The sequence below is a fragment of the Labeo rohita genome, chromosome 24 (assembly GCF_022985175.1).
Source record: "Labeo rohita strain BAU-BD-2019 chromosome 24, IGBB_LRoh.1.0, whole genome shotgun sequence".
Lineage (NCBI taxonomy): Eukaryota > Metazoa > Chordata > Actinopteri > Cypriniformes > Cyprinidae > Labeo > Labeo rohita.
In genome coordinates this window covers 10412438-10438479 of record NC_066892.1, presented here as the reverse complement: position 1 = coordinate 10438479, position 26042 = coordinate 10412438, and the positions used below count along the sequence as shown (strand labels likewise).

The following is a 26042-nucleotide window of genomic DNA, read 5'->3' as shown; positions in this document are numbered from 1 at the left end:
TTTCAAATAGAAAACATTTTTCCTTGGCAGAAAAGGAGAAAAAACTCACCGGTGGGGATTTATACTCTATACTCCATTATGTCCAGCGGTACAGCAGGAATCCAGGCAAAGCTTGTAGAGACAGCAGGGGACATAATGCGGAGACACTGTGAATTATTTAGGCTTTTCTCCTTGTGATCAGAGGAGAGTTCATTATTAAAAGATGTGTTCGCCATTCAACAGCTGCCTGGGACGAAGCTTCCTGGACTGTTGAAGATTTTACTGAAGACTTTACATTTCCCTGGTGAGATTGCTGATATTGGATTAAATGAGGCTTGGATTAAAGATATAATTTAGCGGGACAAATATATAGGATAAATTTCCGAAGTTGGTCCATAATGGTGTGGAAAAGCACAAGATGATTCACAAAGCCTCTTCTGTGAGGCTTAGAAACATTTACACAGACCCACAACATAAATTGCTGTCATAATCAGAAAACAGACTATACAGTTAATCAAAATAAACTTGTTGCAGCACATTCATTGTACTCTGAGAAGTAAACAAGATCACTGACAAACTCAGCTGGTAGCAGACTGAATAGCCGTGCAAAAAAGACGTGTCGTAGAGACACAAAGCCATCGGTTTCATTATTATTGTAGTAATTCTTGTCTATGGCATTTAATTCATTTTTAATTACCCTGCCACTCAACTTCAATGGCTGAGACTCAAGTGGATCTCATGTTCCGCAGGAAACAAAAGTATTGCCATGGTGACTGAATGCCAGAATGCAGCAAGTGTTTGCAACGCTCACAGCTCACACTGCAATAGTGAACACGCTTATTCTGCAAAATTAACCAGTTTCAACAACAATAATATAGGTCAACTGCATTTCAGCAGGAAGACTGAACACTTTCACAACCTTCCTTTGCTAAGTCATCTCAATCTTTGTTTCTAAGCATAAGAATTGTTAAAATTTCACCAGCATGCCTGCAATGAAATTCATTGTTTTGCTAATGTGTCGATTTACAGTTGAAGTCAAGTTTAAAGTTTTAAGTTGAAGTTTACATACACCTTGCAGAATCTGCAAAATGTTAATTTTACCAAAATAACTAGGATCATACAAAATGCATGTGATATTTTATTTAGTTCTGACCTGAATAAGATATTTCACATAAAAGACATTCACATACAGTCCACAAGAGAAAATTATAGATTTTGAGATCCATCTTTTCACATTGAGGACAACTGAGGGACTCATATGCATCTATTACAGAAGATTCAAACACTCACTGATGCTTCAGATGGAAACACAATGCATTAAGAGCCAGGGGTGAAAACTTTTGAACAGAATGTGTACATTTTTCTTATTTTACCTAAATATATATATTTTTAATTATTATTTAGTACTGCCTTTCAGAAGATACTTGCATGTTTCCCAGAAGACAAAATAAGCTGAATTTACCCTGATCTTCTAATTCAAAAAGTTTTCACTCCCCAGCTCTAAATGCATGTTTTTTCCTTCTGGAACATCAGTGAGTGTTTGAACCTTCTGTAATAGTTGCATATGAGTCCCTCAGTTGTCCTCAGTGTGAAAAGATTCATGTAAACCTGTAGGTTTACATGAGTAAAGTCACAACAACAGGTTTTTAATTTTTTTTTTAATTAATTGTGAAATTTACTGGCAAATTAGTAGTGAAAATTGCTTTTACACCATTTTCCCTGTGTATTATAAATTACATAAGTAGCCGCAAGCTTATGCATGTACTTGCGTTTGTTTTTGTTGTTGTTTTGAAAAATGATGCGCAACGTGCGCTAAGCTAATAATTTATTCTAAGTACGTATGGTATCCACCTTTTTCTTCCCATAAGAGTGTGCACAGCCATTTGTCTGGCTTCCGGTCTCATCTGCGTCCAGCTATTTTTAGCTGTACAAAACAGCTTGTTTTGCTGCTTGATATTGCAAACTTGTGTGTCATACCATATTATTTTAATGTATTATCTTCATTATGAACACACTGGTTTGTAGTGCAAACAGTCGTACTATTTACTGCACATTGTTATTCTGTTATTCTTGTTACTTCCCTATAGTGGCTAATGAACAGGAAGTCTCACCCATAGGCTGGTTCTCTCATGAACTGTCTCTTCATTTACAAATGATGCAACTTGCATTAAAGAGCAAACTGTGAAGTATAAGTGCAAAGAATATTCAGAGGATCTTTCTAGGGTGAGTCATCGTTGCTATAGTTACAGCCCAACTACCTCATCACTGAAATGCATAACATAATTGTGGCACCATATTAATGGGATGACAAAAGAGTGCAGAACATATTTCCTCCGGATTAGAATGAATTAATACATGTTTGTTCTGCGTTTCTTTCCACATAAAAAGAAATATGGCTTTGACACAAACGTTTCTGCAAATAAAAATACATATAAAAGAAGGCTTAACAATATAAGCCGGTTAAAAAAATAACACTGTCAAATGCATAACAATGTGGTGGCCTTAAAGGGATAGTTCACCCAAAAATAAAAAATCTGTCATTAATTACTCACTCTCATGTTGTTCCAAACCCGTAAGACCTTCATTCATCCATCCTGACACGGAATAGTAGAAACTGTTGAATAAAGTTGTTATTTTTGTTCTTTGCACACAAAAGTATTTTTGTAGCTTCATAACATTACGGTTGAACCACTGATGTCACATGGACTATTTTATCACTGTCCTTACTAACTTTCTGGGTCTTGAACATGTCAGTTACATTGCTGTCTGTGCAGGGACAAAAAAAGCTATTGTATTTCATCTAAAATATCTTTATTTGTGTTTCAAAGATGAACAAAAGTCTTACAGGTTTGGAACGACACTTTCATTTTTGGGTGAACTAAAGATATAACATACTTGACTACAAAAAAATTCTATGCTCTGTAATATGTGACAAAATTGGTTTTGGCTATGCAGTATTTTCTTTCAAATATTTCCTTTACATGACCTTGACTCCCACATCCAAACCTTGTCAGACACATTTTTATAGCTTCTGCGCTTGTTGTTGACACACAGCAGTTTCTGTTATTTCACAATTTCTGTGAAAACAGCAGGACCACAGAGGTGAATTTTTAGTGGCTGGATTTTTTTTCCCCAATAGACAATGTTCTGAAGAAATAACTCTTGCCTGGCATTTCTTTAAAACAAACCTGAATCGCAGCCAACTAGGCTAGGTCAGTGGACAATATTTCGTAAATAACTTAATTTGTTAAAGTTTATTAGACTTTAAAAGGAGACCAAAAGTCTGCGTTTGCGTTGTTGTTTTTTTTAAGAAATGCAATAAGAACGAGCAAAAAGCAGCTGTACCGTGAAATTTAAAGAAAACCAACGGATCTCTACTGACATCTGGTGGATGCGAACGAATATGTTAAGTAAAAATATGAAAGAGTATGTGTATTTAACGATTCTAAAGACGATGTTATGCATTTATTTAACGGAGCAATTCAATCGAGACCCGTATGAGGAATATTTCAGGTAATTTTTGTTACCTGAAATAGTACTGACCTCCTCACCCCCTCAGACGAACTCGACTCTTGACACACTTAAACATATATTGAAACTGAAAACGTTTAAAAACCGTGAATAAAAGACAAAATACCTGCTTTTAATATTTATATGCATTCCCTGGTGAAAAAAACAGCATATGCTGGTAGGTATGTCTTGATGCTGGGATGCTGGTTAGGTAGGTTTTGATGCTGGTTTAAGCTGGTCCTTTGCTGGTTTTTGCTGGTCATGTTGCTGGTCAAGGACCAGCATGAACCAGCAAAGGACCAGCATAAACCAGCATCAAAACCTACCTAACCAGCATTCCAGCATCAAGACATACCTACCAGCATATGCTGTTTTTTTCACCAGGGTTCATATTAAGTTTTATTAGGATTTACCCCCCAAAAAAGTGTAAATAGTGCGTGATTTCTTTTATCAGAATACACGACATCCCCTGTAGCTAAGCTAAGTGTTTTGATATATTTTTTGTCCTAGCATCATGATGAATTTTCTCACAAAGAAAGTATATGATAACATCTACTTGTCACATAACAATATGATTTAATCACAGAGGAAGACTGTTTTAAATGAACTGTTTAATCACATTTAAGGATAACAGATCAGAGTTTTTAATGCAATCATTAAGTGTTTATTATTTGTGTCGAACATTGTGATACACTTCTCACATGCATTATGTCCTTAATTTGCAGCTTTGTATTTCTCTGAAGACTCTTGGTTGTTCGTGTATGTCACATGGTAACTTTTTATAAATTTAGGTGCCCTTTCATAGCTTGCATGGTGGATGCTGTGCTTGCTGCAGCCTCACACATATCTCTGTTTCTCTGCAGATACGTGGACTGAAAAGAATAGAAGGATGGTTTGTTTTTGTGTAAGGAGCTGGTGCGGTGCATGCCTCTTTTTGGCCGTGAGGCCATCCCTACATCTCTTGGTGCAGCACTATGACCGTGGCCTTGAACCCTGGCTCGTTTCAGAATGATCTCCTCACGTCTGTGCTTCTCAAAATGCATGTTCCTTCCCAAAGAATTAGTGTGTTTCCTTAATAAATAGGTGGATTTTGCAAGACAGCATGAATGTTCAACCTTCAAGCCTGGTCTTAGTAAGGAGCTTGTAGAGCTTCCGGGAAAATGTCTTCCATTCTTTTTCCTGTTGTTTTGTGGGCTTTGTGGTGCGTATAGTGGACTTTGCAGGGCCACAGCATGCAGTGGACTGGGATAGCGATACACCTCCATGCCCTTCTGACATTGAAGATCAGAACGGTAGGTGGGTTGCAAGACAACTCGGGGTTGAAGTATGTCTGAAACATCTGGCCAGTGTGAATCTGGGTACAGATCTGCCACAGATCGGAAACCATCTTCAGGAATAGTCTCATCTGAGAAATGGGATTGAACTTCTCTGTGCTCTTGCAATAAAACGGGTCTGCTCCTCTGAGTTTCCTCACCCATGAAACATTCTCCCTCTTTGAGGGAGTTCTTGTATTTTAAGGAGGCCAAAGAGGTGGAGAGAGAGCTGATGGTATCGTCACAGTCAGAAGGAGTAGAGACATCCCCAAAGTCGCAGAAACCTGAGCTTGCCCTTGACTGACTTCCCATGACCGAGGGAACGTCTTGGTCGTGCCAGCTTCTTTCCGTCAGGCCTTGATGATGAAGCAGGTCTTCAGATGAATGACTGCTCCAAAGTCCTCTAGATTTTCTATCTTCATAAACAGCCTCTTCAGAAAAACTGCGCCTGAGTTTTAGGCTGAACGAGTCTTTATCCACCCAGTAATGATGCTGTCCTTGCTGGATATTCATTGACGTTGAATCTTCACCATCAACTTTGTTGTTTCCCAGGGCTGTCTCCACCATTACTTTGTGTCTGACTCTCAAGACCTCCAACTCTAGGAGTCCTGCCAAAGTAGCACGAAATCGTTGTCTAATACGTTTCCTCCCAGCGCTGGTCCACGGTGCGGCTTCAGTCTCTTCTCTGTGCAGAGCATTAGATAACATCCTGGTAACAGACTGAAAGCTCTGACTCAGGCTACTTTCACACTGAAGGTCTTTATAGCAAAGTCACCCATATCAATGCAAATGCATTTAATTACAAACCTTTCTGTTGCTCTATTTGTCTAGTGATAAGATTTTTACTAACCTTTGACCTTAGGTTAAAAGATGAAAGATAAAACTTAATGCTATCAATATGAGATGAAACTTTAAAAGTTAACAACATTAACATTTGGAAGATCAGTATCACTGCCAGTGAGAGCTTTGGCTCATTGTAAGCATGACAGCATTAGCTATACATATTTAAAAAAAATTAATGTAATATTAACGGCATGACACCACAGATAAATGGGTAAAACTGTAACTAATATTACTAGAAACAATTTAACAATTGTGAACAACAATCTCATTTTATCGCTCCATTAATCTGAAAATATTGTCAACAGCCAGGAATTGCTATACCTATATATATATATATATATATATATATACACATACATACATATATATACACACACAGACACATATACGTATATATATATATATATACACACACACACACACATATATATATATATACACATATATACATAATATATACATACACACAATTTTATGATTATATAATGTGATATATAGATATAAATCATACAAAGTACACTTTTAACGCAGTGCATTTTTCCCCTCACCAAATCAGACTGTATTTCATATTTTTTTATTATCTTCATAGAAATTTAAAATCAATTACATTTGAAAATGACTCCAATTTTTAAAGACTAAAGTAACAGCTGGTTGTTGCATCTGATGCTATTAAAAGCTCTGCATTCTTCAACTTCTATTAGTGTCATCAGGAATTATTAAATATAGTTTGAGTTACATTTACCAAAAAATTCTGAAAAGAATATCAACATTCCTGGCACATTGAAAAAAAACATTTGTTAAAAATCTAAAACATACCCATGTTAATCTTAACTAAGCAACATTTAAATAATATTGCAAATATACTCATGCATTGTTACTACTGTAATGATTAACAGGTAATGTCATCACTGCAATGTAATCACTCTTATCAGACAGCGGTGCCAACATGTTTGTAACTAAACCTTATTTAACCCTCTTACCCTTGTTGTAATTATATAAAGCATTAACTACCATTGAAAAAACATGAAACTCAAACTCTGTGTGTATCTTTTTATTTACAAGCAAGATGTGACAGCTTATACAGGACCTTGATACACCAATCAAGACAGAGCTTATTCATCAGCATCAGATTCCTCATCATCCTGGCTGATCTGGAAGTAGCGCAGCTCATAGCTTTCCTTATCCGACGCCACCACCCTCAGCCAGTCTCGCAGGTTGTTCTTCTTCAGGTACTTCTTTGTGAGGTATTTAAGATACCTGAGGAACATGGGGCTGTTAGTATACATGCAAAATCTATAAAACAAACACTAATAGCCCACTAATGTAACAAATCTCACCTTTTAGAGAACTGCTTCTCTGACGTGACGCTGATTTTGTTCTTCTGACGGACAATTTGCACTACATTTCCCAAGTTGCCCGTTTTGCCATTAACCTTCACCTTCTCTTTCAGAAAGGTTTCCTGTTAGTAATAAAACAGCATGACCACTAGGGAAGAGAACCCTAGGCATTTAACTAGGGAAGGGAACCCTAGTTATAACACAGCGTTAGTCGTGTGACTACCTGAACATAAATCATGATATCTATGATTTCACTTTGAAATAACAGAATACTGTCATTTTATATATATATATACACACTACCGTTCAAAAGTTTGGGGTCAGTAAGACTTGTAATAGTCTTTAAAGTAGTCTCTTATGCTCATCAAGGCTGCATTTATTTGATTAAAAAAAAAAAAAAAAAAAAAAAAAAAACAGTAATATTGCAAAATGTTTTTACAATATAAAATAATGTTTTTTATTTTAACATACTTTAAAATAGAATTTATTCCTGTGATGAAAAGCTGAATTTTTATCAGCTGTTACTCCAGTCTTAAGTGTCACATGATCCTTCAGAAATCATTCTAATATGCGGATTTATTATTAGAATGATCAATGTTGGATAATATCAACAGTTGTGCTGCCAAATATTTTTGGAACCTGTAATTTTTTTTTTTTTTTCAGGATTCTTTCATGAATAACAAGTTTAAAAAGTACAGTGTTTATTCAAAATATAAATATTTTATAACAATGTAAATTATTATTAACTTTTAATAAACTTTTAATTATTAACTTAATACATCCTTGGTGAATAAAAGTATTAATTTCTTTAAAAAAACAACAACAACAAAAAAGAAACAATAAAAATGTACTGACCCCAAATATATATATATATATATATATATATATATATATATATATATATATAACAAAATGTGTTTGAATCAGAAATGTAACATTCATTTGGTTTTCTAGTTTCCATACAGTCTAGTTTCTAGTTTCCATACAATTAAATTTATTACATTTTCAGTTTTTCCATCCCTACATGAACCCTGACCCTAAATAGAAGTCATGTGTTTCTATCATTAAATATTTTTTTATTCAACTTACAAAGTTGGCAGAGTCAAGGATCCCATCCTCCACAGGGTGAGTACAATCCAGGGTGAACTTCCATGAAGCACCCTTTTTCTTTTTCACAACAGCGTGTCTTTTCTAAAGAAACAATATATATACAATTTATATCGAAATACTAAATTAAACGTAAGTTTGCTCAGAATATTACTGTAAAATTCATATTTGCTTTATTACTCAAAACAAATGAACACATTATTAAACGCAAACGCGTTTGAAGGGTTCTGTCATGCTAAAGTGCTAGTCCACGTGTCTCCCAATAGTAAGTCAAATTAATTAATTAATTAATATAGTATTCCGTTTGAAAAACTAACTCTGAGTAACATAGTGCATATAAATGTAATATATCAGATATTTTAATCACGTAAAACCAAAAATAAAACACATTTAGCCATAAAGACCGGTCTCCGGTCGACACATACCGGTGCCATCTTGCTGAGGTTGGCGTGAAAGAGGAAGTGGCGTAGGTCCGCGCAAGAGTTCACAAAATTTTCTCACATTTGATTGGCTGCCGATCAGGGAGGATTCATGAGTTATTCTTGCTTCAGTTCGACGATTTGTGAATGAATCGTTCGTTTTGAATGAGTCGGATCTTTTGAATCGATGGGTTGAACGTAAGATTTGAACAATTCGTACCGAAGATTTGGTACGTTAGGTTACTTTGAATAGCAGAACGTTACAATAAAACGCTTTGGTAATAAATTCAGAATTGATTATTATAATACTTTATCACAATATAGGACACATAATATTTTCAGTCACGAGATTAAATTGAATTTTAGTATTGTTTAATGTCAATATTAATTATTTTATTGAGGTTTCAGAATAAACTGTGCAGAAACTGAGACAAAAAGCCATAATTAATAATGCTTCTAATATTTTAACAGCAAAACCTACATGTAGCTGGGGAGAAGTACGTCTGACGTAAAAGAATCAGTTTTTGAACCGATTCTTTGAAACGAACTGATCAAAAGAACCGATTCAATTGTTCGAGTTGCATGTAATATTTAAAACAGGTATTATTGTATATACATGTTATATATATATATATATATATATATATATATATATATGTATGTGACCCTGACCCACAAAACCAGTCATTGAGGGTACATTTTCATCTGAATAAATAAGCTTTCCAATTATGTATGGTTTGTTAGAATAGGACAATATTCAACTGAGATAAAACTATTTGAAAATCTGTAATCTGAGGGTGCAAAAAAAACTCAAAATATTGAGAAAATCGCTTTTAAAAGTTGTCCAAATTCAATTCTTAGCAATGCATATTACTAATTAAAAATACAATTTGACAGTAGGAAATTTAGCTTCAGGTTATACTTTGTGCAGACTCTAGTATTGATTACATACACATGCTGCATGGTTCTCTATTGTTGTATATGGATTTAGCTGGTTTACCTTACAATTATCATGACAATAACATTAACCACAAATAGGCTATTGAAACATTCACATGTATACACACTCAATAGAGTTAGAAGGGAGAGACTGGGCTCTGCTTACCTACTAAGGAAGCATGACTCATCCTTGCATCATTGTGCAGACATACCAAGACAAAATTGGGTGAGGCCTCAGCAAGCACATGGGCACAATCTGATATGCAAGTTATTGGGCAGATATTTGCTCTTGAACTATTTAAATAGGCACATATTCCTGTTTGGATACAGTGTCGCTCAGCTACACAACTGCTAAAAAGGGAAACGAATCCATTTTAATTATTTACGTAAAGACGTGACTCGATATAAAAAAAATGTGATTTTAGAAAAAGCACTCAGCAGGAGCAAGTCAGCAGATGAAGTTTGTGTGTTTGAATAGACTGCAGTGCCACATGTCTCCAATACCGAACTGCAATACTTTCATTCAGTCGTCTGGGCACCCAGCCACAAACGGGAAATGAGGGTTTAGCTCCACCCATGCAGAGGATTTGGCAGCCCTACCGAACAAAGCTTGCTGCCTTTCATTCCCAGTTACGGTCACGTCATTTTGTCCGCTTATTTAAGTTCTTTAATTTAACATTTAAGACTATACAATAAATGTTAAACAGTTTATACATGCATAATATAAAAATGTATATATATTATTTCACATTCGTAGTTTGAGAACATAAACACTGCTGTGAGGAACCCAAAATAATACCATCAAAACAAACACTTTCCGTTTATAGAATATGAGCACCTTACTGAATGGAGTCTTCCTGAATGAGCACAGATCAGTTAAACTAAGTAATTTTTCCCTGAACTTACATAAGCAGGATATTCATTCACCACAGACGGTAATAAACGTTCATGTGTTAAATTTTACCAGATATGTAGAGACACCTTTAACCAGCCTTCTGGATTTTGTTTTAATACTGATCAAGTGTGCCATAAAAACAAAAAAAGAAAATGTAATCTATTAAGTTTTTATTTTTTGCTCTCTCCAGTCAGGTGACAAAGGCCTCGAGTGAACAAAGGAAGATTAGAACTCACAAATATTTAGTCCTCAAGCTCATTCTGGGGCAGCACTGATAAGAGCCTACCTGGAGACAAATACAGGCTTCAACACTTTATTTAAGGTCATCAACGACAGCCAAAATCAAGCTGGCTGCTATTGTGTTACAGAGGTATTCGCACATGGCCATCACATCCTTTCCACTTCTGAACAATTAGAGACTGGCATTTAAGGGGACATTTCGCTGGAGTTTATTTCTCGGTCAAAGCGGTTTTACTTGAGAAGGTACTTTTAAAGTACTGCAAGTACAAGGAAGTGCCAACTACCAGTGTGCATCTCACTTTGGGGGGGGAGGGAAAGGCATTCAATTGAGAGAAATTAACTATAGTGCCAGTATGGCGTAGATTATGCAAGGAGAAAAATAAAGTATGGCACCCAGAGAGGGAGAAGGAAAAAAAAAAAAACAAACAAAAAAAAAGTTCAGTGTCAGTTGGGGTTTCCTCTCTTTGCAACACCTTGCGTAAATCCTGCACACTAATTACCATTAAGAAATCCAAAAACACAAAAAAGGAAAAATGGATCCCATTATTTATCATTCAGGAATGTAAGTGGTAAAAACTTGATGGGGGAGAAAAAGAAAAAAAGAAAAAAAAAGAAAATAGGAGGTTGAGGGGGTAAACACACTGACAATATTAAACCTCTTACCCGAGAGAATGCCAACTGACCCGACAAGTCCAGCACAGTATTGGAAGGAGAAGAAAAAAGGAATACAATCACAACAAAAAAATTTTGAGGTTGCTTGTGAAGGCCATAGCTTTGGTGACAAATAAAACCAAAAAAACAAATGCAAGAGATTTGTTAAAGTGTAGCATGTTGCAGCCTGAGCAGCCCAGTCTTTCTTCCTATTTGGTCATGGGTTTGACAGCCACTGCAGATTCTTCGCCCATAGCTGAAAGCACGGTAACCTGCCAAACAAAAAACACAATGAGTGAGTTACGATGACACAGAACGCAGCAAAAGGACTAAATGCATCTGCTCAAACAGGTGCACTTACCAACATCTCTTCACCAGCTGCAAATTTGCTTTCGATTTCTTTGCCCAGGTCACCTTCTGGCACACGCAGGTCCTCGCGCACGTCACCGTTGTCCAGCATAAGAGAGAGGAACCCCTCGCTGATGTCAACCAGCTAGGAGAGCAAAAGAAAATGTATTTGAGCTAAAGTCAGAAGCTAAAGTATGAAAAGCTAAAACAGCATCGCTTTATTGCCTTGGTGGAAAATATCCCCCTCAGGCAACCAATTAAGTTAAAATGCCTTCCTACAAATTTACAGTACAAGGAAAAAAAAAAAAAAAAAAAAAAAAAAAAGTGTATATATACACATACACATATAAAATATATACACAAAATTTATATATATTTTATACATATTTATTCATATACTATACAAGTATAGTAAACAAGTGTTCTCTATACAAGTGCATTTATATATACACACACAAATACATGTATGCAAATATATGCATGTATACATGCGTGTGCGTATTCTCTTTATATACAATATATAGTATATTACAGTATATTTAAATATACAAGTATATTTACTTGCTGTCAAACAATCACATACAAAATAAACGTTTGAGTTTGCCTAATATACGTACGTGTATGTGTAATTATGCATGTATAAAAACAAACATTCATGTATAAAATTTAGGAAATATTTACAAGTCTATGCATTTATTTACATTTTTATATCACTTATAATATATAAAAATATTTTGTAGATAATTCTCTTAAATATACACATTTGTGTGCATTTATATAGACAATTACACAGTACATATATATTAGGCAAACTCAAATTTATTTTGTATGTGATTAATCGTTTGACAGTCATGACATATACACGTGTGCACAAGTTTATTTATGTACCATATATAGTATATTATATGGTATTAATATCTATTAGATACAATTTGAGACTGGGAAATACTAAAATTAAAGCAGAGCAGCAATACAAATTTAATTTGAATAATTTTACCTTACGTAAAAATAATTAAAATGACCAAAACATTGTTCAGTGCATTCACGAACTATAATAACAGTAAGCATGGTGACATTTGAATAATCCTGAATAAACTGACTTGCATTAAATTCCCATGGAGAGCACATTAAACATGCATTTTCCCCTTCAAATCCTCACTTTCACAAAGCCATGCATCTCTCACCTGGTAGTCATTTCTTTTGGTGTTAGGCACGTCCATGTTGTGGGTGGAGGGGCAGATATCCTCATACTTCTTATTTGTGAAAATGTCAATTCCAACCAGGTGAACCTGCACAGAAATACTGTACCATTTAATAACCAGCACTAGCAGATTAAAAGCAGCCATGCAGAAGAGTGATATCAAGATATTACCTTTGCGTGACCATGCTTGCCAGTCTTAGAAGTGGACATTTCGACAATTTTGCAGGGACGACCCTTCAGAACCACGAATCCGTTCTTGCGCAGGGCGCTGCACTGCATGGGGTAGGTGGCTGAAGCCCCGGCATCTCCGCTGGTGAAATCAAGATCTGGATCTGCCATGATGGGGATCTAAACAAGGGGCACTGGTTAAAAAAAACACAAATGGACATGTGTGGGGAAATTAGTACGTTTGGCTTAAAGAAAAGCATCACATCATAGTTTAAATCACGTGCGAATGAGTAAACTTTCCACTGTAATGAGTTGGCTTATACTCAGGCTTACAATCTTAAAGTACAGTTTAAATATTAACCATTTACTAAAAGTATTTATCGAAAAATCACAAATAAATCGATTTTTGTTTGCATTAGCAGTCAAACCTGCCGCATCATGCTGCTTTAATTTCACTACATAACGGGTCCGATTCAAATTAACTCGATCAAACCTAAGCTAACAGTTGTTTATGTTATCAAACGTGTCGTTAAAATACTTAACAAGTCACAAATGACACTTTACAGCCGTTATTTTGCACTCAGTGAACACAAAGACCACGCCGAACCAGGCCAGATGGACTCTCTTTGGTCTAGGCAACGTTATGCTAATGTAAATTATAACACTTTAATCATAAACACTCGCTAAAAACAATCAGCGGAATAACTCGTCAACCCAACGTCACCGTTTACATAAAAGCTAACTGTAAACCGCGCGAAACGTGTCTAATTCGCGTGGCGCACGTCAACGTGGTTTCGCCGCTAATCAATGACTCGGCTAAGAGGCTAACGCCCCATTCTTCCGTACAACAAAATAATTGAAACCCACATAATATAACAACAACCACGAGTGGTAAACTATAACGTAACAAACAAAGCGGGGATAACGGGCTTGTACGGTTTAGCCAAAGTTTCTCACATGCCTCTTTTCACTTAAGTCACTGCGCGGGGAAAGGCCTCGCTGTGTTCGGTCGCGGCCTGCGAACTAGAGCCGCTCCACGAGCCGCGTTAAAGAACCACCGCGACACGCTTTTCTTGAGACGACCCGGTTACGTTCAACAGCGAGACGCACAAGTTCAAGCCCAACAACGTTTTAAAGACAACATCAAGACGGGAAAGTTCTGTGTAATTTTTCGTCACAGTTCAAACACGCTCCATGCAGCACTTACTTCCAAGAAAAAAAGGAACGTCAACGCGCAAGCGCGGCCAATTTTAATGCGGCATCCGTACAGTGGGCGGGATTCCTCTTCTTCTGCAAACACGAGGATGGACTGGGCCTGAAGATTGTGCGTAGTGCCTCTCAGCGCTTTGGATCACGATGATGCCCCTTATCGGCCAAAAGGTAAGAATTATTAAGTTAATGCTTGCAAAATGATTTCTGAAGGATCATGCGACACTGTAGACTGGGGTAGTGGCTGCTAAAAACTACATTTTAAAAGTCTGTTATTATTTTACAATATTAACTTTTTAAATAAATGCAGCAAACATATTCCAAACTTTTGGCTTACAATGTATTTTTTATAATATATATATATATATATTTTTTTTTTTTCTGCTCACCAAGCCTGCATTTATTTAATCTAAAGTACAGCAAAAACAGTAAAATTCTGAAATATTTTTATTATTTAAAATAACTGTTTTCGAGTTTAATATATTTTAAAAATGTAATTTATTCTTGTGATTTAAAAGCTGAATTTTTAGCATCATTACTCCAGTCATATGATCCTTCAGAAATCATTCTAATATTCTGATTTGCTGCTCAAAAACATTTATTATTATTATTATGTTGAAAACAGCTGAGTAGCATTTTTTTAGGTTTCTTTGATGAATAGAAAGTTCTGAAGAATAGCATTTATCACTTTTGATCAATTTAAAGCATCCTTGCTAAATAAAAGTATAATAATAATTAAAAAAAAAAAAAAAAAAAAAAAAACAAAAAAAAATGATAGTTAAACTGACTCAGTATAGTGTATAATGTTACAAAAGCTTTTTATTTCAGATAAATGCTGATCTTTTGGATCTATTTATGAAAGAATCATGAAAAAAAAGTACTTAACTGTTTTAAATATTATTAATAATAACAATAAATGTTTCTTGAACAGCAAATAAGCATATTAGAATGATTTCTGAAGGATCGTGTGATAATGAAGACTGGAGTAATGATGCTGAAAATTTGCTTTGGTCACAGTAATAAATTACATTTTAAAATATATTCTAATACAAAACAGTTATTTTAAATTTTAAAAATATTTCAAAATATTACTGATGTTGCTTTTGGATCAAATAGATGCAGGCTTGGTGAGCATTAGACACTTAAAAAAAAAACTAAAAAAAAAAATTGTACTGTTCACAAACTTGACTGGTACACTGTAAAAAATAAAAAACACAATTTGCTGAGTCAGCTTAAAATAATTTGTTACGCTGCTGCCTTAAAATTTTAAGTTCAGTCAACAAAAATTTGTTTATTCAACTTGAAATGTTAAGTTGTACTAAGTAACAACTTAGATATTTGTGTTTGCTAAACTTAACAGATGGGTAAGTAACCCAGCTGCCTTAAAATTTTAAGTTGATTCAACTCAAATATCTAAGTTGTCACTTAGTATAATTTAACATTTCAAGTTGAGTAAACTTTTTTTTGAGTTGACTGAACTTAAAATTTTAAGGCAGCCAGGTTACAAATTATTTTAAGTTGACTTAACAAATTGTTTTTTACAGTGTAGTGTACAATCTATTTTAAATATAATTTAATTTAGAAAGATTTGTTATAAAATAATATTACAGAAATTATTATAAAAATAAAATATAACAGCACACATGGTCTGGTTTGATGTGTCAGTTTATTATTTTTTTTTTTAAAAAAAGCAAAGAAACCGTCTGTTTTAGGTGACAAGTGAACACACTGGGTGAGTTTCCAAAATCTGAAATATTACCATTTATCCATTTCACATTCTCCTCATTCAGAAACGCTTGACTCCATCTGAATAAGATGAAGAGCTTCAGTCGAAGTAGAAAAGGGTCTAACATGAAGACTGACAAAATCAGTAATGCTCATTATTGCTAATAGCTTTTCTAGACTGAACCACCAATCTGCGTTGCCATCACATTTGATATGCAGTCTTCTCTTTGTAATTTTCCTCTTTAAACATAAACACATTGAGTATTGGTTAGTTAACAAGACTAGAATAGCTCCACAAACAACCCTATAATATGAAAACATTTTCGCAGTTATCAGGGGTGAATTTATTTCATAAGGAAAGAGCACTGAACAATACTGCATTAAAATAATAAAAAAGTAAAATAAAGCACTCATATTAAAGCATCTCTGACATTATAATATAGATCTCATAGTTCTTTAAAACAAACTAATCCAGAATACAGCTAAAGAAACAATCCCTTAAAAAAAGAAACAGCATTAACATTGCTGCTTTCTAAATACAATGAGATACCAGCATTAAAGCACTGTACAAAACAATAAATAAAACGGATCAGAATATCAAGAAAACTGGATTGTAAAAAGTTTTACGACCATAAAATATTCGGTTTAGAAGATTCAGCTCTTTTGTGAGTTTTGAGGATGACACAAAGGGGATTTGAGTGACTGCTTGTTCGATTTACAATATGTAATAAATTGTAAGCAATAAAATAACACCCACTACATGGACTAGGCACAGATTAGATGAGATCACCATCATCTCTTAAAAGTCCAGGCTACATTAAAGTTACTAGTTTAATAGCCTTAAAAATCTATTTATAAAATACTACAGCCTGCATATTTTGAGAACAAAACATGATATGCCCAGTTTCACCTTCAAATGTCTATAACAGAAGGCTTGTAATCTCGAAACCTCACCATTTCTCATTTTAGTGTCAATATGCCTGCACGTTTTTAACTGGTGGTTTTACAGGCTTAAAACACAAAACAGTATGTTTAAATCACACCCACCCAATCGCACACACTGGAACAACCATAAAAATAACAGCCAATATCCAGAATGCTCAGTTGTGCTATAAATCCCAAGTTTAATACACAAAAAAATAAGAGAAATACAGAAAGAAAACAACTCACTCAGTCTGAATATAAAGGATGTACTTACAATGTCCATATTAAGAAAAAAAGGTCACGCACACATCAAAATACTCGAGAGATGATAAAAAACAAAAAAACAAACAAAAAAAAAAAAAAAAACCGACCTCACAGTTGTGTTGATAAAATGAATGGGAAGACCACATGAGTACTTCACACACACATTCACTCAGTTCACAGTTTGATGGACAAAAAACATGAAGTCTCAAAAGATCCTAGTTGTGTCAAGTGAATTTCACACTCTATTGCCCTTACAGAACCGTAATGAAAAGATATAAAAGTATATAAAGGACTGTTATTTATGATTCCACCTATTTGAATAAAACGGCACGTCATTTGGAAGGACTTCAAGTCTAAAAATGGGCGATTCTGCAGTTAGAGGCATTTTTGAGTATGCGTGATCTTAAAAATGCAAGTTCACTACACAGTTTCATATCAATTACAGTATATACGATATTTTGAAATAATGTGACAGTTGTGTGCTTGGTATAAAGAAAAAACAAAATCAATAATTTAAATGTAAAAATCTTAGTTGATAAAATACGATTCTTGGCATGGTGGTGATGACAGTAATATTGGAGAAAAAAAAAAGATTATAAAATAACATTGTACAAATAAATTACAAGTAAACTGAACATGGCTTTGATGAAAGATGAAAGATTTGTATGGCTTAATATAATTGTGTCTCTTACTGAAACACGTAGTAGAAAACCCATGAAAGATTTACGCCATTGGTCTCAAACTCAAATTCTAGAGGGCCACAGCTCTGCAGAGTTTTGCTTTAACCCTAATCAAACACCTGATTCAACTAATCAAGGTCTTCAGGATTACTAGAAATTATTAAGCAGGTGTGAGTTGGAGCTGGTTGGAGCTAAACTCCACAGAGCTGTGGCCCTCTTTGTTCGTTCCACTTTAGCCCTGATGCCTTTGATGTCTAGTAGACCACAGCTACTCTAACAGCTTGCAAACGGCAGAGACAAGAAATGCTAGATGCCATCCTGGCAAGATGCAAACATGCCAACACTTGTTATGATGCCGCAGCCACTGAAAGAGCTTCTCAGTGTGGATTTCACTCAATATCCAGGGGCGTTCAGACTCCTTGTGGGCAAAAATCGAAGGTGCCTGTGGACGAATTAAACTTCCTAAAGACCTGCGTCTTTGTTCTTTCCACTTTAGCCCTCGTGCCTTTGATGTCTAGTAGACCACAGCTACTCAAACAGCTTGCAAACGGCAGAGACAAGAAATGCTAGATGCCATCCTGGCAGGATGTAAAAATGCTGATGCTTGTCATCATGCCACAGCCACTAAAGGAGTTTCTCAGCATAGATTTCACTCAATATCCAGGGGTCTGGATATCGAAGGTGCCTGTAGACGAATAAAACTTCCTAAAGACCTGCGTCTTTGTTCTTTCCACTTTAGCCCTGATGCCTTTGATGTCTAGCAGACCACAGCTACTCAACCAGCTTGCAAACGGCAGAGACAAGAAATGCTAGATGCCATCCTGGCAGGATGAAAACATGCCAACGCTTGTCAAGATGCCGCAGGCATTGACTGAAGGAGTTTCTTAGTGTTGATTTCACTCGATATCCAAGGGTGTTTAGACTCCTTGTGGGGAAAAATCGAAGATGCCTGTGGACGAATAAAACTTCCTAAAGACCAGCATCTTTGTTCTTTCGACTTTAGCCCTGATGCCTTTGATGTAGATGCTTTTAGTAGGCCACAGCTACTGAAAAAGCTTACAAATGGCAGAGACAAGAAACGCTAGTTGCCATCCTGGCAGAATGCAAACATGCCGATGCTTGTCATGACATTGCAGACACCGAAGGAGTTTCTAAGTTTGGATTTCACTTGATATCCGGGGCATTTAGACTGATGTTTTAAGTCTACACTTATATCCATCACCACCTGTAAGCTCTTTCAGTAGCTGTGGTCATCGCATCAGTATTTTATTTTCCAAGTTGTGTTGTGGTAAAAATAGCAACACGCAAACCATTTTACGTCATAATGGCGCCCCCCATAGTCCAAAATATGTATAAAACGATGTGGGTTTTCTACTACATATCAATAACAGACATAATTTACGTTATATTAAACCACACAAGACTTAATACCCGGGGTTCCCTTTAAAATCATCCTTGGGTATCAAAAAGTTCCTCTAATTGAAGAATCTCCCTTGTATGAAGTGTTGGCTTGATTCGCACAAGACTGCACCATGATATTTTTTCTTTTTATTATTTTGAAAAAGCATCGGAATACTTCTGTCTGGCACGCTACACTCAAATCAACTCTGAATCTACATGGAATGACAACATAGCCTTCTTTTACATTACGTCGCCAATTGAAAATACTTAACGTTGTTAAAAATTCACTGATCTACTGGTTGCGTTTCAAGAAAAGAATACTTACGATGATCTGGAATATTGCCTTACATTGTGTCACGTACAAATTGTTTTAATCATTACCAACATAGAAAACTGAACCGATCCAACAGGTGAACAGAAACGAGGTAGCCTAAAAGGAAGCTCTACTCACAAAACACGACCCTTCTTCAGATTCACGTGATTCGCACAGGTCTTACACAGGGTCTTACACAGGATCGTACATTTCTGTCACACCCTCACAGTTCCTATGCATTCGATTGTGACTTTTTTTTTTTTTTCAAAAAGGAAGTGGGTATTTACAGAGTGTGGTAGTGGGTGAACGACCCTCTAGAAACAGTTGAAGATCCATCATGAGGAGAGGTGAGCAATCGACTCACCAGGACTCAATTCCCTTGGCCTTTATTGCACTTTGCTTGAAAGTAATGAGAAAACAAACTTAAAAGTACAAAACTGCAGCACATTCTTATTCTAATGACACATGGTATGGTGTTCTAATGACACTCCAGAACCCAAAACAAGTGAGATTGCTGGTATGTTAGTGGTAACATATCTACTTTTTTGTTTTGTTATTGTTGGTGGAAAGCATTACATTTGATCATTCATTCACATACACTCTTACACAGCAACTGCGATGCTCTAAACAAAACCTTAATGTACTTTTTTATGTTTCAATAGAAAGCTCTGTAGTATTTACCAATCACTTAAAGTATTCAGACTGTTTTAGCACTGTGATAATAAAGCGTTCAAGAATCGAAACTGTAGACCTGTTTAAACCTTAAATGAACGGTCTAATCCAATTCAAATAATTCACCCAAAAATGACTCACCTCATAACTTTTTTGTCAATGTTGAGGCTACAGGAACCTTTTTGAGCCTGTTCCTCACACATCATATGGCTTCAGAAACTAGAAATATAGTGCACTACTATGTTTTTTGTCTGTTTCAGAGCTGGTCACCATTTACTTTCATTGTATGGAAGAGAGCAGCTCGAACACTCTGCTAAACATCTCTGTTTGCGTCTGAGGAACAACGACATGAAGGTGAGTATATGAGAACAGAATTGAAATTTTAGAGTGAACTATGTGCATGGAAATGAATGGAAAAGATCTACAGCACCATCTCCCTGAGCACAAGGAAAACAGTGCCAAACCACAGGCTCCGAATGTGAATACTATAGAGCTTTGCGCTAAAACTAGGAATGCACAGTATATTCAAAAATCGTTTGTATTTCCATTATACGTCCATATCAGCAGGCATCAATTTCAATCCAAAAAAGTAGCATTTTCCTTACAGAAATATGCATATTATGGACTTAAAAAATAAAAACGAGCAGCTTTGCGAATTCATATTTAAGGCATTCTGTGGACAGCCCGAAGTGTGTCTGCTCCAACGTAGTATCATACAAGTCTTTAATATCAGACATTAGAGTGATCTTCACATGACACAAACATCTGTGTGCATTCCAAGCTGAAACATAAAAAAGGAGAAAGCCTCAATGGATTCATCCCGCAAGGGAAGTTTACTGACGTTCTGCGCAACCGTGATAAATTATTGTCAAAAAGTGTCTTAACAGTACAAATATTGACTCTACTCTGTGGGTCTCACTCCCCGTATTTCCAGTCTTGACCTCCAGAGGAATCTAGATACAGATTTGTAAGGACAAAAACACCAGAACCCCACGCATGTTAATGAAAGAGCCATAAAAAATAATGCAGACCGCTTGTCCGGCGCCCCTTTGTTGTTCACGGAGGGGGGTTGTGGATTTTGGGTTTGTCTTTGACTCTTCTGAGAAGGTCCCAGCTATGTTTGGTCTTTCTGCCGTCTGCCAGATTATCCAGCGCACCTGGATTTTCCTGTCTTTCCTTTTTTCACACTTTTCAATAAAGTAGAAAAGGTCCACAGATACAATGCAGGGAAGGGCGGGGATGAATTACCAATTCATCATGGAGTTTCTGTTCAAGGTCATGAAGAAAACTTGGCTGCTGCCTCCTGATCGGACCGAGGCAAAGAACACCTGCGATAAAGAAAAGAGTCCACATGGAGGAATGGATGTTATTATGTTGCCTATTGTTCATATTCAAAGGACCAAACTGTTACAATCTACTGCTTTATGTGATTGTCTACATTCAGTTTTTTCTATTAATCAGGGTTATTTTCAGGTATTTTATTACAGTTGGTTGCAAGGCAGTATTTCTTATTTTCATTCAGTTTAACTTGATTTATTATAAGAACTAAAACATAAATAAATGGCGTATAAATGCATTTAAAAAAGAAACGAAAAAAAAGACAAAAACAAAAAATAATAAAAAAAAATAAAGTTTACAGTTAGTTTATACTTTACAAAATTAGTATTTACCAATTAATAAATAAATAAATAATAATTTAATGATAGCAAAAATGTTAAATGTCATAGTATATAAAAATCAAGTAAAATGTAATGTAATATAAATTTGAGTATATTTGATCATAAATGTTGATTATATGATTATATTATGTGAATGTACATATCTTGTTTATTTTCCAAAAAGTATCAAGCATTGAAGATAGAAAACATGCAAATATTTGTACATACATGCCAAAAATGTTTTTTTTTTTTTATTAAAAAAAAAAAAAAAAAATTATTAGCATTTTTTTTTATCATCATAACAGGAAAGCTGTATCAAGCGAACATTAAAAAAAAAAAAAATGAAAGAATACAATTATACATTATAAATAATGATAAATGAATAATCTCAGACAAATAAAAAAAAAAAAACAAAATGAGCATCATGTCATTGACCCATATAAAGACTTGAAATGAAGATAAAAAAAAATAAAAACAATAGAATAATAAATAAATAGCTAAATTATAAAAAAAAAAACTAAAAATAGCTAAATTATTATTTTATTATTAGAAATACCCATATAAGGCCTTGCATAATTTAAAGGTGAAGTGTTTAATTTGAAAATGTTGTTAATTGCACTCAAAATATAGAGAAAAAATGTATGGGCAAGTTGCATCATCACGGTAACGTACTTTATCATTTCTCTCAGAAAGGAACTTCAGTCGCTGTGCTCGCTTGTGCATGAAAACTCCGTCGAGGTGTCCCGTTTCCACGGAGCGGATCTCAATGGCTTTCTCTCCCCAGCCCATGATCTGGTTGGAGTGGATGTAGGCTGCAGAAGGGGAGGGGGAAGGTAGCGAACACACACAAAAGACAAAAAAAAAAACATGTGACAGGAGAGCACTGACACCAAATTCAGTACATCATGAGAACACCCCGTTCCTCAACGACTTCTGACGTCCAACAGCAACTCCAAACTAGCCCAGATCCAATGAAAACAAGCCTGCCAAAGCCACCCCACATCAGGAGGTCATTATTGCAGCAGTTTCTGAGCATCACAAATTAAGTTCTGATTGAAGTACCAGTGCTTATGATTATTATTAGTCTTTCATTTTCAAATTATCCATTTTCCAGAGCTCTTTGGATACTAACATGAACTGTCTCCGAGGACTTCGTGTGGCTGATTTAGAGCCCTTCATAGAGATAACAGTAATGATCTGGTTGTTTTGACTTCCTTTGCTGCTGATAACTTGTGTAGAAAATGCATGAGTTATGGATTTTACTTTGTTATGAGTGCAGAATCACTGAAGAGTTGAACATAATTTGGCTGAAACATTAATTTGTTCTGAACTGAGGGGGTGGACGGCTGCTGGTCTACATCTGAACCCTCAGTATCAGCCAACAAACAACAAAAGACATCCAAATCATAACATTAACATTCTTCACGGATGAGAGATGAAAACATACAAACGAACATTAAAGCTGGAAATTATTTTAGAGACACATGATAGTAGTAAAACAAGAGCTGAAAGACACCAATATTTACATCTAAAAAGACAATAAGAATTACACTGAAACTGATGATGGTCTCTTTGTCCTGGTTAAATGTAAAAAGTAAATAATTAAATAATAATAATAAAAATATATTGGATAGAAAATTTTTGTCTTGGGTAAATTTAATGAAAACAGGTCACATTTCACCCCAAAATCAAGAGCAAAAAAATAAATAAATATAATATATATATATATATATATATATATATATATATATATATATATATATATACATATATATATATATATATATATATATATATTAGGACCAAGATTTTTTTGAAGATGATTGAACACATCTTTCTATTTGCATATGGACATGATGATGCAAAAAAATAAAAATTTTCTTCAACCATTATCAATTTGAAATTAAATAGAAAAAAATAAAAATTAAATCTCAAAGTAAATCTCAAAAGAAAAACGAAGCTGTCACATTCCTAAGCAAAAAAAAAAAAAAAAAAAAAAAAAAAAAAATCTAAAGCAAAAAAAATATTAAATTATATTTTGCATGAAGAAAATCAAGCATATTTTGGGACTAAGATTTTTTTGCATCATAAAATAGTTTTTTAATGATCTGTCCATTTGTATATGGACATAAGAATGCAAAAAATCCTAAATCTTAAAAACAAAAAAACCCCCTCAAAAATCCTAAAAATTGGCTCTAATAACTTCCTTCAATCAAAATCAATTTAAATAAACTGAAGAGAAAAAAAATAGTTTTAAGTAAATCTCAAGAAAAAAGGTCGAATTCCACTCCAAAATCAAGAGCAAAAAAAAAATAATTTATATTCTGCATGAAGAAAATAAAGAGAATGCAAAAAAAAAAAAAAAAAAAAAAAAAAAAAAGCGCAACGGTCCTAAAAATAGGCTCTAATAATTTTCTAAAATCAAATTAAATTGAAATGAATTGAGTAGAAAAAAAATGTTTTTAAAATCTCAAGAGAACGGGTCACATTCCACCCCAAAATCAAGAGCAAAAAAAAAATAATTTATATTCTGCATGAAGAAAATAAAGAGAATGCAAAAAAATTGTAACGGTCCTAAAGATGAGCTCTAATAATTTTCTAAAATCAAATTAAATTGAAATAAAATTGTTTTAAAAATGTTTTAAGTAAATCAAGAAAACTAAAGAAAAATTGTAGTTTGCATGAAGAAAATTAAGCATATTTAGGACCAAGATTTGTTGCATTGTGCATCTTTTTTTTTTTAAATGACAATTAAAATTTTTTAATTGCATATGCATATGCAAATGAGAATAGCAAAACATCGTAATGTCCTAAAATGGTCTTTAAAAAATTTCTTAAAAGCAAAATCAATTTAATATTTACTAGAAAATATTTAGTTGTGTGTAAATCTCAAGAAACAGAAATAAGAAATTACATATTTCTGCATGAAAATCAAGCTGTTTTTATACATACATTAAACACATTTTTCATTTGCATATGCAAATAGAAAAACATGGTCCTAAAATGGGCTTAAAATGTTCTTTATTCTGATTTTAAGGTGAAATATCACTCATGTTTTGATGTTTTGTGACATTTACTCAAGTATGATATGAAACAAAATAAGATCCTGGGCATTTCTTGGGCTCAGAAAGGAAATCAGATTAAAGGTTATTGATAACAAAGACTTGTACTGGGTTAACAGGGTAAACAAAACAGTACACAAGATGCGCTAGACATACAGACAAACATTTCACTCGGTGTCAGGGTTTAGTCTAGGTGGGCCGGGGTTGGGTGCAGTGGGCAGAAAAGCGCTCATTTGTCTAGTTAGGTGAGGGACAGGAAAGAAAGAAGAGCAATGAGTGGACAAAGACATGCGTGTTTGTGTGTGAGAGGACCGAATTAGATTCTGAGGGGTGGTCGGGGACGGCCTGGTGCATCAGGGCTCTAGAAGGAGAACAGGAGCGTTTTGTGTGAAATAAACAACCAAAACCTACCAACAGAGGTGGGCATCTCTCCCCACTGGAGCACCACGTCTTTAGTGATTCTGCCGTATGTGTTCACATAGACTCCCTCATCTTCATAACACAGAAGCATCTCCATGCCGTCGGTCTTGGGAAGCACCACAATGGCGTGAGGGGTAACACTGCCCTGAATCTGGGAAGGGAGGGGTGGGCGCAGATGAGCCTTGGGGTGACAAAAACGAGCCGTAGTGCAAAACATTCCCCACTAGGTGACGCTCTCCCCCCTCCCCCGCGCGGCCCTGTCAGTCATGTCTCGTGCTGTAGGTGGCCAGAGCTTCTCCCTTCGAGAAACTGCTGCAACAATCGAGACTCCTGCCCTTCGCTCGACCACACCGACGCCTCAGCCCGAAAGCGCCCTGCTAACAGGCTACCGTGGGGCATTGCGACGGTTTGGCTGCTTTGGCACACGTACGTGTTTGGTTTGTCAAAGGTCGGAGATCGGGGACATGTTTTCTTCTTACAGTGGAGATACTTTTCTGACACACTTGATAATGTTAGAACAATAATGTCAGTTACTAACTTCATGACCATTCATCTGCACACAGAACATTCATACGTGTTGCTCTAAACTGTGTAAGCAGGGTCCAAAATTAACTTTTTTTAATTAAGACTATGAAACTGCACATCCTTTTTATTACTACATATTCATTATTATTACTTAAATTAGTTTGTTCTTGTTTAAAATAAATACTGCATAGAGTAAAACAGCTAAATCTTGTGACAAATATTATAGCAGCATAATACAC

The 26042-nt window shown here is 35.1% G+C and overlaps 3 protein-coding genes across 9 annotated transcripts in view; all 3 read right to left on the bottom strand.

Moving 5' to 3' along the window:
* Positions 1-6681: 6681 nt before the first annotated feature.
* Positions 6682-8642, bottom strand: rpl22l1 (ribosomal protein L22-like 1). The gene is made up of 4 exons (XM_051097539.1): positions 8515-8642; positions 8072-8173; positions 6983-7104; positions 6682-6902 (listed from the first exon to the last, which is right to left on the bottom strand). Exons 1-4 carry the CDS (start codon positions 8521-8523, stop codon positions 6758-6760), a joined length of 378 nt encoding a protein of 125 aa, XP_050953496.1. The 5' UTR covers positions 8524-8642; the 3' UTR covers positions 6682-6757.
* A 1999-nt stretch (positions 8643-10641) lies between these two features.
* eif5a (eukaryotic translation initiation factor 5A) lies at positions 10642-14176 on the bottom strand. Its single transcript, XM_051098821.1, has 5 exons — positions 14158-14176; positions 12954-13144; positions 12766-12870; positions 11595-11726; positions 10642-11505 (listed from the first exon to the last, which is right to left on the bottom strand). The coding sequence occupies exons 2-5, from the start codon at positions 13119-13121 to the stop codon at positions 11443-11445; spliced, it is 468 nt and encodes a 155-aa protein (XP_050954778.1). The 5' UTR covers positions 13122-13144; positions 14158-14176; the 3' UTR covers positions 10642-11442.
* Positions 14177-16152: 1976 nt separating this feature from the next.
* Positions 16153-26042, bottom strand: part of tnikb (TRAF2 and NCK interacting kinase b) — an 83942-nt gene continuing 74052 nt past the window's right edge. For 5 of the 7 annotated variants that reach the window (XM_051098815.1, XM_051098817.1, XM_051098819.1 and 2 more), the window contains 3 exons: positions 25270-25429; positions 22469-22608; positions 16153-21466 (listed from right to left, as the gene is read on the bottom strand). In XM_051098815.1, coding sequence (XP_050954772.1) covers positions 21383-21466; positions 22469-22608; positions 25270-25429 — 384 coding nt within the window. In that variant the 3' untranslated portion in view covers positions 16153-21382. The remainder of the gene's footprint in view (positions 21467-22468; positions 22609-25269; positions 25430-26042) is intronic. The other 2 variants (XR_007825678.1, XM_051098818.1) reach the window with 2 other exon arrangements.